The 10,821-nt window shown below is 58.0% G+C and overlaps 1 protein-coding gene across 5 annotated transcripts; it reads left to right on the top strand.

Annotated features, from left to right (window-relative positions):
- Positions 1–209: 209 nt before the first annotated feature.
- Hap1 (huntingtin associated protein 1) lies at positions 210–9,026 on the top strand. 5 transcript variants are annotated; one of them, XR_016538350.1, is made up of 13 exons: positions 210–657; positions 1,770–1,846; positions 2,205–2,321; positions 2,434–2,639; positions 2,841–2,940; positions 3,018–3,084; positions 4,456–4,586; positions 4,932–5,006; positions 5,504–5,659; positions 5,807–5,898; positions 6,568–6,944; positions 7,323–7,547; positions 8,202–9,026. XR_016538350.1 is itself a non-coding variant. In XM_090350847.1 (12 exons), exons 1-12 carry the CDS (start codon positions 210–212, stop codon positions 7,490–7,492), a joined length of 1,995 nt encoding a protein of 664 aa, XP_090206973.1. In that variant the 3' UTR covers positions 7,493–9,026. The 5 variants fall into 5 exon arrangements, 4 of the variants coding, with proteins under 4 accessions (XP_090206973.1, XP_090206975.1, XP_090206972.1 ...); XM_090350847.1 differs by having other exon boundaries at positions 6,589–6,944; positions 7,323–9,026; XM_090350849.1 differs by lacking the exon at positions 7,323–7,547.
- Positions 9,027–10,821: the final 1,795 nt, after the last annotated feature.

The raw sequence follows: 10,821 nt of genomic DNA, 5'->3' as shown, positions 1-10,821 counted from the left end.
CGCGGACACCCACCTGCCTCTTCTTTCTCTTTTACCTTTGCCGTCCTCCGCCCCCTACTCCTGGCCTCTTGTCCCGTGTGCTCCCGGGTTTCCGGCGCCACTCGTGGCTCCTCGGCCACCCCCGTCCCCGCCCGTGGTACGGTCCGGGGGCCCGCGCTCCCCGCACAGGTTATAAAAGCCGGGCTGCGGCAGCGGACTGCGGAGGGAAGATGCGCCCGAAGGAGCAGGTGCAGGGCTGCGCCGGGGACGGGCCCGGCTCCGGACCCGGGGACCCGGCCGCCGTCACCCCGACGCCCCCGTCGGCGGCGAGCCCCGCTCCGGAGCCGTCGGCCGAGCCCGAGCCAGCCCCGGCGCAGGCACCCGGAGCCGGACCGCGGGCCGGACCCCGAGCAGCCCCGGGATCGCAGTCCGGAGCCCGCCCGGCCTCTCAGGCTGGAGCCAAGACCGGAGCCTCGCGCTCCTCCGGCCGGTCGGTGCTCGACAACTCGGAGGCGCCGTGGACGCGCTTCGTCTTCCAAGGGCCTTACGGTCCCCGGGCCACCGGCCTGGGGACTGGAAAGGCAGCGGACATCTGGAAGACGCCAGCCGCCTACATCGGCCGGCGGCCGGGGGTCACTGGCCCTGAACGCGCCGCCTTCATTAGAGAGCTACAGGAAGGTAAACTGAGCCTCGGGCACCTCGGAGTGGGCTCTTGTTAGGGCCATCCTCAGCGAGGAGGGGAGGGCCCCGCCCCTTCTGGCGCTTGATCGCCCCCCCGCCCCCAGACAGTGTCTGCGGTGTCTGCCCCCCCTCCTCCGTCTCCTCCTCCCTCCGCGCTCCCCTGATTTTTTCTCAGTGCGTCAGGTCCAGAGCCCGCGCTCCCCCCCGCCCCCCTGCGCGCCTGTTGCTGCGGCGGATCTGCGCACTCTCCGTGCCCCCCTCCCCGTCTACCGCAGTGCCCGCCGAGGGGCGGGGGCTGCGGGAGGGCGCTGCCCGGCGCGCTCTGAGCCTGCGCTGGCCCGCGGGGCGCACGCGGGGAGGGGGGCGCGCGGGGAGGGGGACCCGCGGGGAGGGGCGCGCGCGGGGAGGGGCGCGCGGGGAGGGGGACCCGCGGGGAGGGGCGCGCGGGGAGGGACGCGCGCGGGGAGGGGCGCGCGCGGGGAGGGGGGCGCGCGGAGAGGGACGCGCGCGGGGAGGGGGGCGCGCGGGGAGGGGCGCGCGGGGAGAGCGGCGGGGTTGGGGCGGGGAGGAGGACGTCTGGGTCTGGCTTGCTCGGAGGGGCGGGGGAGGGGCGGGGCGGGGCCTCTGGCTTCTGCCCCCCCCCCCTCTCCCCTCGTCTTCTGAGTGCGGGGTGGGAGGTAGACGTTTGAATCGGATCTAGGCCCGGTGCCCCTCCTTTCCCCGACTTCATTCTCTCCTCGTCACACGCAACAGGTGCAGGGGGAGTGACTGCGTCTGGGCTGGGAAGTGAGCAGGGCTCACCTGCCCGCGGGGGGAAGGAAGGGTGATGGTGCCTTGGTCTGCGGCTAGCCTTTCCCTAGGTGCCTGCATTTCTTGGAAGGAGACAGGGACCCAGGCGTCCCCAGAACCCAGTGCCCGGGTCTATTACACCGCGATCCCCTTACTGCATCCACACCCCTCCCCGGGGGACAAAGAGCGCAGGGCAGCGGGTCCTGGGAGCCAGAAAGTACTGGGCTGAGGGGATGATGTTGGGAGCCTGAAGCCCAGCAATGGGCAGAGGGTGGCATGCGCTCTCTTCCTGACCTGGCTGGCTTTTTTCCCCCCAACAGCACTATGTCCTAATCCACCCCCTACCAAGAAGATCACCCAAGATGATATTAAAGTGATGCTGTATTTGCTGGAGGAGGTTTGTACTGCCAGCCACACCCCAGCAGGCACCTGGCCTTGCTCAGCCCGTTATCATCCCGCCATGTAAAGGGGTTGGGGGCTCCCTGCCTGACTGAGGACCAAGCTGCGGGTCTCTTCTTCTGAAAGGCGGGTACTTCTAAGGGCCAGTGATGTGCTCTTATTCGAGAAGGGGGAGGAAACCGAGTGGTGACACCCACACTGGGTTTAATGGCAGATCTAGTCTAGAATTAGGAGAATGGGGTGAGGGAAGGGAGGGATTCTCATGGTGGCCTCCCTTCCTGCCCACCCCCTGGGGAGCCTCCTGGTCTTGTGATAGCCTAGGGAAGTATCCCTTGTGGATGGTGGTCTCTCTGCAGAAAGAGCGGGATCTGAGTACAGCGGCTCGCATTGGCCAGTCCCTGGTGAAACAGAACAGCGTTCTGATGGAGGAGAACAGCAAACTGGAAGCCATGCTGGGCTCAGCCAGGGAGGAGGTAGCTGAGGCGGGGAAGGGAGAAAGGGGAAGGGGACAGCTGCCCCCTCCTCCTTCTACCATCTACTCCCGTGCCTGCTCACTCCTGTGCACTCCCTCCTCCCTCCCGACAGATTTTACACCTCAGACACCAGGTGAACTTGCGGGATGACCTCCTTCAGCTGTACTCGGACTCAGACGATGAGGATGAAGATGAGGAAGAGGAGGAGGAGGAAGAGGACGAAGAGGAGGGGGAGGAGGAGGAAGAGGAGGAGGAGGAGGAGGAATTCGGAAGTGAGGAAGATCGGCACCGTGAACATCCCTATGATGTTTCCAAGCCGTGCGTGTCTCACCTTGGCACTTGGGTGGTCCCTTTCGGAGTCTCAGTTTATTTGTTTGCTGAAAGAATGCAGGCAGTACGCCTGTTATCCTGTTATCACGGCGGCCCGGCCTCTTCCACCAGGGGTGGGGAAGACCTGGTTGCTCGGGAAGCGGGGTTTTGGTTCCCAGAGTACCCTGACTCCTATTGTTCCCTTCCCAGGGCTCCTCAAGAGGAGTCACTGCACCAGTGCCCGCAGCTGGAGGCCCTGCAGCGCAAGCTGAGACTGCTGGAGGAGGAGAATGACCAGCTGCGAGAGGAGGTGAGGACAGGGAGGAGGGTGAGCCTGTGGGCAGGGAATGGTGATGGCCCTGCCCCTTCCTCTCTCCCTCCCTTTAGGCTTCTCATCTCGACACCCTGGAGGACGAGGAGCAGATGCTCATTCTGGAATGTGTGGAGCAGTTTTGTACGTGCCATTGTAACTTGGGGTGGGGGCTGTCCCGAGGAGTCTGGAGAACCTGGGTTCAGTTCCTGGTCCTGGGGCTTCCCACCCTGTGCAAACTTAGACACATTCTTGGCTTCTCTGAGCCCTCATCTTTAGAATGGGAATTAATATTTCCAGCCCACTGAGCTCCCCGAGGTTTAAGAGGATCAAGTGGTCACTGCTAAGGAAGAACTTTATGCAGAGAGAAAAAGCCAGGTGTTGGTGGTTCATATCTGGCATCCTAGCTACTCAAGAGGCTGAGATCTGAGGATCCCCACTGGAAGCCAGTCCAGGCAGGAAAGGCCATGTGACTGTCATCACCAGTTAACCAGCCAGCAAAGCCAGAAGTAGGGTATAGTTCAAGTGGTAGAACATCAGCCTTGGGTGGAAAAAGCCAAGTGAGAGCATGAAGCCCTGAATTCAAGCCCCAATACACACATACATACACACACACACACACACACACACACACACACTCTCACACACAAGAGCTGTGTTTCTGTTAGAGGGAGAGAACCAGGAAGGAGGTGGCCAGAAGCAGCTACCAAAGGCCTTGGCTGGGCAGTTGAGAATAGTAATATCAAGGTATCTGCTTATGATATGTGAGACCCAGTGAGTGCCCCAGAGGAGCTGAAGTCTAGCTGCTGAAACGCACACTCCAAAACACAACAGCTGAGCCCATGCTCTCTCCACCTCATGCCTGACCTTCCTTCTCCGAGTTCTACAGTTCCCCACTGGAGTAGAACCAATCCTATGACTCTTACCATGGAGCTCAAGAGTTCCCTCCTGCTGCTTCTAGCCCAGGATTCCTCTGTCCAGGATCTCCTAGACTTTACTCCTGCCTTTCTAGGCCCTTCTAAGTCTAAAATCCCCATTGGACTTTGTGATTTTGGTCCTGCCCACTGTCCTGGCCCTACCCTCCAGGTGTCCAGTGATTGCCCCTTGGCCGTGCCACATTTTGGTGGGACTTCTGTCACTCTGTGGTCTTTGCTTAGTGGATCACCCTTCCCAGACCTGGCAAGTCTGGGTTTGTTCGTCTGCCATGGTTGAGACCTTCCCCTAGCTTCACTACGCTCCCTTGACATTTGTTCGACTGGAGCTTACATCACACAGGTCTGTTGAGTTTTTTGCCCAGCTGGCTACCCACTAGGCTGGACCTCGGTGTGGGCTGGAACCACGTCTTGTTAACCACGTACTCCAGGGTCCTGCTCAGTAGCAATAAGCATTTTTTAAAAAGAAAGCTTGAGTCAGGGCCCCCCTGGCCCTCCATGGGAGTTGAAGGGTAGGGGCAGACAAATATGTAGGGGTCTGAATTGACCCACACATTTTCCTGTCCCCCCCCACCCCCCACAGCTGAGGCCAGCCAGCAGATGGCTGAGCTGTCCGAGGTCCTGGTGCTCAGGCTGGAGAACTATGAGCGGCAGCAGAAGGAGATCACTCAGCTGCAGGCCCAGATTGCAAAGCTGCAGCAGCGCTGCCAGTCGGTGAGCTGCGGTGTAGGAATCCCCTCCCTCTGCTGAGCACCCTCCCCCCCTTCTTCTCTTTGAACCACCTTTTGGAGTTCTGGGATTGACCATACCCCTGTGCATGCACTGGAGTTGGCAGTGAGCTCTGCCTCCTGCCCACTCACTGTACCTCAGAGGGGACCAGGACCACCTCAGTGTTCCAGACTCCCCCTGCTTAATGGCCCTCATTCCATGTGACCTCAGACTTCAAGAGCTGCCAAAGATGTGTGGGAATAAGCCTGGGTTTGGGGGTGCTGGGAGTGAGGAGGCTGTGGTGTAGCAGGAAGATCATGGAAAGGGCTCATGGGTTCTGGATCCTTCCAGTACGGGGCTGAGACTGAGAAGCTGCAGCAGCAGCTGGCCTCAGAGAAGGGGATCCATGTGCAGCTCCAGGCTGAGGTAAGAGGCCCCGGGCCCTGAGCAAGACCCTGAGGGTCCTCAGAGCTGCCTGACTCCTGAGAGACAAGCAGCTCCCAGGCAGAATCTGGGTCTTGTTCCTTTCTGCACAACCCACGGCCTAGCAGTGGCAGCTTAGCTGAGGCCTGAGGTCCCAGGGATCTCTCTGGGATCACCCTGCATGCCATATTTGGGGTCTACAGCCCGGGCTTGAAGCCAGAGGTGGATAGAGTATAGACTGTGGCTCACGCCTATAACCCTAGCTACTCAGGGGCTGAGGTCAGAGAATCATGGTTTGAAGCCAGCCCAGGCAGGAAAGTCTGTGAGACTCTTACCTCCTCCAATTAATTGTCAAAAAAAAAAAAAAGCCAGAGACAAAGGTGTGGCTCAAGTGGTAGAGTGCCAGCCTAATAGCTAAGAGACAGGGCCTAGACCCCAGTATGGGCACCAGCACACATACGTACCAAGAGTGTAGACTGGATGTGTCTTGATCCCCACAGAACCTGCGGGCAGGCTCCCAGATGCCAGACCCTAGGGACAAGTACACAGACTGTGGGGGCATGATGCGTGAGCGCCAGGAGGAGGCGAAGCACCTGCGCCAGCACCCCCGATCACCCGCTGGCTCTGTCACCCACTACGCGTACAGTGTACCTCTGGTGAGGACCTTCTTTTGGTGGCCTGCCCTTTAACCAAGCTCTGTGTGGCCTGTGTGTCAACCCTGCAAGGTGATTTGTCCCTTTTATGAGAGTGGGGAGCAGGAGTTAGAGAGCTCTTCGGTCACTGTCCCCCACTGCTTTCCATAGGAGGTACTTCCAAGTTTCCCAGAAACTCTGGCGGAGGAGCTCAGAACATCTCTGAGGAAGATCATCTCAGATCCGGCATATTTTATGGAAAGGTGTGTTGCTGAGGACCACACTCATCCTGGTGTATCCATTGGGCAGTTGGGGAGGAGGTGGTCCTTAAGCTGTGCCCTTGTGTGCTTTTCCTGGTGCTCCTCCTGCCCCCGCCCCCCCACCTGATCGCTGCCCCACCCCTCCCGAGGTTGATATGCCTTGGACCCAACACTTCTCCTTGGCCTGACTGGGCCCCAGGGACTTTGTGGTTTCAGCTTCCTTTGCCTCAGTATGGCTGAAGGTCCTGGTCTCTGTTAAGGAATTAAGGGATGCCCCGTGGGGCAGACTTCACACCTGGGTAAGCTGGCCAGGGGCTCCCTACCACCACTTCTGTGGTCCTACAACCCTGGGAAGGCTTCGTTTTGTAGGCCCATTGGACTGAGAGTTGTTCCGGGAAGGGTCTGCTCCCTTTCCTTCAAAATCTTGCCCCTATCCAACCAGGTTCTGAGAGGCCAATGGCCTAGGAGCCGGGCATATCTGGGACTCAGTCCCAGCCTGGTCCCATTCCTGGCTGTGTATCTTTGGGCAAATCCACTGCCCAGACCCCACCTCAGTGGATTTGTTTCTATGGCAGCTAGTGGCGAGGTGAAATACTCTTCCCCCAGGAAGAGTTCCTAGGGCTCTAGGAACTCTGGCAGGGTCTGGAAAGGTGTCACTGTCTCCCTGCCCAGATCCAACAACCTTCGCTATAGGGAGGACCGAAAGCAGGAGCCGGAGTTCAGGGCGGAACAGGGATTTAAGCCACCAGCAGACGTGGAGCCTGCGGAGGAGCTGGTGCCTGAGGAGGAGCTGGAGGCCAGAGAAGAGAGGGGGCGGTCTGAGGAAGGGCTGGCTGAGGAGGCGGAGCTGATGTCGGAGGACACGGAGGCCTGGGAGGAGTTGGAGCCGGAAGTGGACGAGGCCACTCGGATGAATGTGGTGACCTCCGCCCTGGAGGCCAGTGGCCTAGGCCCTTCGCAGCTGGACATGAAGTATGTCCTCCAGCAACTGGCCAACTGGCAGGATGCCCATTGCAAGCGGCAGCAGAAGCAGAAGGTGGCCCCAAAAGGTGAGTGCTCCCGTGGGGGCCTCCCTCCGTCCAGCCGGACAAGCTGCCGACCGTCGAGCCGATGAGAGGTGAGGGTGGGTGAGCCCCACGTCAAGCGGCTCGCTTACCCAGCCTGTCCCCACCCAGCGTGCTTCTTTGCATGGACTTTGCATACCATTTGCATCGGCACCTCAGGTTCCCCCTTGCTGGGAGCTGTGGCCCCCATGCTCATTTATGGGGAATTGGCTTACAAGTCCAGATCTCCATCCATTTTCTCCTGGGGATGGGGCTAGGGGGTCAGGATTGGGGCTGTCTCCACCCACCCCACCATGCCTCAGCTTTTTGTCTCTGCTCGCCCCTTCCCCTACCTTTCACCTCCACTTCCCCTACCTCCCCAAGGCTCCCCAAACCTGCAGCAGTGGCAGACCCAGGCCAAAACAAACATGGGGGGCGGGATCAAGGAGCAGCAGCCCGGGGTGCCGACCCAGGACTCTCCGAGGCTGGAGGAGGAGAGGGCCAGCCCCCCTCCCAAGGCCTGGGAGGAAGAGGGGCCTTCTGGGGCCACCTAGGCCATTGGGACGAAGGCCTCCGCCTGCAAGGGCCACAGTCGGACCAGTCCCCTGGGTGAGTGCAGAGGTGGGCGAGGGTTTCCTGAAGGGTGGTGGAAGGGGTCAGGGTCTCATCTCCCCAGCTAGAAAGCCCAGGGTTGGGGAGCTGTGCCTGTTGAGCGCAGGCCTCTGGGTTCTACATGTGTGATATGCTTGGTGAAATCCAAGATGACCTAATGGTGGACTGGACCCTTTGGCCATGTTAACCCCTTTAAGCCTCAAGTCCTCCCGGGTAGGTACCATCGTTAGGTAAGGAAACTAGGGATCAGAGAGCTCAAGTGACTTGTCTAAGGTTGAACCGCTAGGGGTAGACCTGAGCCGGCTCCCTGCTCTCTGAGCTGGCCTGGCTAGCATACGTAGCATCTTCCCTGGCCATTCCTTCAGCTCCAGTGCTGGCAGCCTCCCTTTTTATCAGACCTGCTGTCTCTCAGGAGACTGTCTCTCATTGAGAGCAGTGACCTCTGCTGGGTGGCTGTACACAGTTGTGCAGGTTGTCAACTGAATCCTGATATGATGTCTGTGGCTGGACAGTCATGCACCTGTGTAATGACCCATGGTGGCTTTCTATCTCCTGATACAGCTGACCAGACCCTGCTCGCTGCCCAGGCCAGGCCTGTGATGCTCAGGCTTGCCCCCCAGTTCACATTACATTCACCCCCTTCTCTTCCAGGCTTTGCTGTTTCCCAGCAGCCTGCAGAGGCCCCACAGACAGCTTGAGGCCCCTTCTTCCGCTGCCTGGCCAAGTCCTACCCACCCCAGATCCTCTTTCCTCTCCTCTAAAATGGGACCCCATGGCATTTGCCCACCCTCTGTCCTGATGAATCTAGGCCTGAGTCCAAGGGCTCAAGCCTTGGCCCTCTTCTGGGACAGGCTGTAGCGGCCCTGGCCCCTCCCTCGTTCTACAGCTGGTGTAGGCGCTTTGGCTTCTGGGCTATGTGGCGCCCTGGGGATGGGAGCAACCCCTGGGGAGGGCTGCTGGCTACCTTACCCAGCTCTGAGATGGCTGCGACTGGCCTGGGCCAGGTCCCAGGTCTCAAGGGTAGTTGGGAGGATTCCTTTTAACAGAATGCACTTGATCCCCAAGTGCAAGGTGGCCCCCGAGTCCTTGTGGACTGCTAAGGACCTGGCCCTCCCTCCCCTCACCTTTTTGAGTCCCTGTTTAACATGTGTAACCAGAAGTGTGTTTGTGGGTGGGTGGGTGGGTGGGCGTGGGGTCCCTCTGCCCGGTGGTGTGTCTCTGACCCCTCTGCCACTTATGGCTTGTGAGTGTCCAGGTTCTTTACCCAAGGCCTGATGATGCTCTTCTTCCTCAGTGCCCCTTGTTTCCTTGTTCTAGTTGTTTCTCCCCTGCCCGCTTCTTTGCTCATAAGTAGCTGTTGTTCAGGGATTGGTTCCCCTTCAGGGCCTGCCAAACTCCCCATACTGCTTCTCAGTCTTGTGGCTTCTCAGCCTGTGTATGTGCGGGTGCAGGAAATAAAGGATCTGTGTGCTACAAGGAAGGCCTCCAGTCATGTTTCTCAAGGAGTATGGTGTGTGTGTGTGTGTGTGTGTGTGTGTGTGTGTGTGTGTGTACACATGGCTGTATGTGCCTAATACACACATGATGCAAAGATGAAATTGTGGAGAGAGGTGGACACTGCTGAGGACTTCTATGATAAACAAATAACGTATCAACAACTCCTGCGGGGTGATGGGTGGGTGTGGTAAACATTTGTCAAATTGGTTGAGTACCACTGGTGGCTCATGCCTGTAATCCTAACTGTTCAGGAGGCTGAGATCTGAGGACTGCAGTTCAAAGCCAGCCCAGGCAGAAAAGTCCCCACAAGTCCTTAGAGGGCATGTAGTGTGCTCTCTTCCCTGATTCTGTCTGTCCTGGGAACTCTGTCTCTGTGTCTTGGGAAAGTGAGAGAGACAGCCATACACAGTGTTTTAAGCTGGGATTCCCCCAGATGCAGACCTCATTGGCTGGCACTCCACCAACTGAGTCACATCTCTAACCCCATCCATTAGATTTTTCAATTAACCAGCAAAAAGTCAGATGTGGGGACTGGGAGTTTGGCCTAGTGGTAGAGTGCTTGCCTAGCATGCATGATGACCTGGGTTCAATTCCTCGGTACCACATACATAGAATAAGCCAGAAATGGTGCTGTGGCTCAAGTGGTAGAGTTCTAGCCTTGAGAATGTGCAAGAACAATGCTCAGGCCCTGAATTCAAGCCCCAGGACTGGCAAAAAAAGTCAGAGGTAATGCCAGGCTGTTAGCATCACTGTAATCTTAGTTACTCAGGAGGCTGACATCTGAGGATCACAGTTCAAAGCCAGCGCAGTCAGAAAAGTCTGTGAGACTCTTATCTCCAATTCACTTCCAGAAAACCAGGAATTGTGATTCAAAGTGATAGAGCACTAGCCTTGAGCTAAAAAAAATGTTCAGGGAGACAGTGCCCAGGCCCTGGGTTCAAGCCCCAGGAAGAGGAGGAGGAGGAGGAGGAGGAGGAGGAGGAGGAGTAAAGTAACACGGTCTCAGGTTCTCCACTGACCTCAGTACCTGCACATTCCCATGGCCCCAGGCAGTTCTGTGCATGTTAGGGCTGGAGGCACTGAGTGTTGACTCCATCTCAGTTGTCCACCAAGGAGTGAGAGTTGGGTGCAGCTTCTCCAGATCTTCATCACTGGCTGACACTGAACCTGGACCATCAATGCTGTCAGTGGTCGTGGAAGGGCAGAGGAAAATCCCTCACGAGGGGACATCTAATGCTGGCATGGGATGCAGCCAGCATGTTCCACAGTGATGAATGAGGGGATGTGGAGGATTCTGTCACACTGGGCGTCTGCCAGGCCGTCCCCTGTGCCACTCAAGTGGCTTGGGCTCCACGTGGGGTTCACTCTGCCCATTGTGATCTTCAGTGCTTTGTCGATGTGTTATGATATCAGACATGAACTTAGAGGAAAAGTTGTTTATTAATTAATTTATTTATTTATTATTGTCAGTCCTGGGGGCTTGAACTTAACACCTGTGTGCTGGTCCCTGAGCTCTTTTGCTGAAGGCTAGTGCTCCTCCACTTTGAGCCACAGCTCCACTTCTGGGTCTTTTTTTTTTTGCCAGTCCTGGGACTTGAACTCAGGGTCTGGGCACTGTCCTTGGGCTTTTTCAAGGCTAATGCTTTACCACTTGAGCCACAGTATTACTTCCAGCTTTTTCTGGGTATATGGTACTGAGGAATGGAACCTAGGGCTTTGTGCATACTAGGCAAGCACTCTACCACTAAGGCCACACTCTTGGCCCCTCCACTTT

This window comes from Megascapheus bottae, chromosome 17 (genome assembly GCF_031878675.1).
Source record: "Megascapheus bottae isolate mThoBot1 chromosome 17, mThoBot2.hap1, whole genome shotgun sequence".
Classification (NCBI taxonomy): Eukaryota; Metazoa; Chordata; class Mammalia; order Rodentia; family Geomyidae; genus Megascapheus; species Megascapheus bottae.
The sequence above is the reverse complement of the archived record's forward strand: the minus strand, read 5'-3'. Positions and strand labels throughout refer to the sequence as shown.

Coding starts and splice junctions, on each gene's coding strand:
- Hap1 (XM_090350846.1), top strand. CDS start 210: ATGCGCCCGAAGGAGCAGGTGCAGGGCTGCGCCGGGGACGGGCCCGGC. Junction 1,847..2,204: donor TGCTGTATTTGCTGGAGGAG/GTTTGTACTGCC, acceptor GTCTCTCTGCAG/AAAGAGCGGGATCTGAGTAC. Junction 4,587..4,931: donor TGCAGCAGCGCTGCCAGTCG/GTGAGCTGCGGT, acceptor GGATCCTTCCAG/TACGGGGCTGAGACTGAGAA.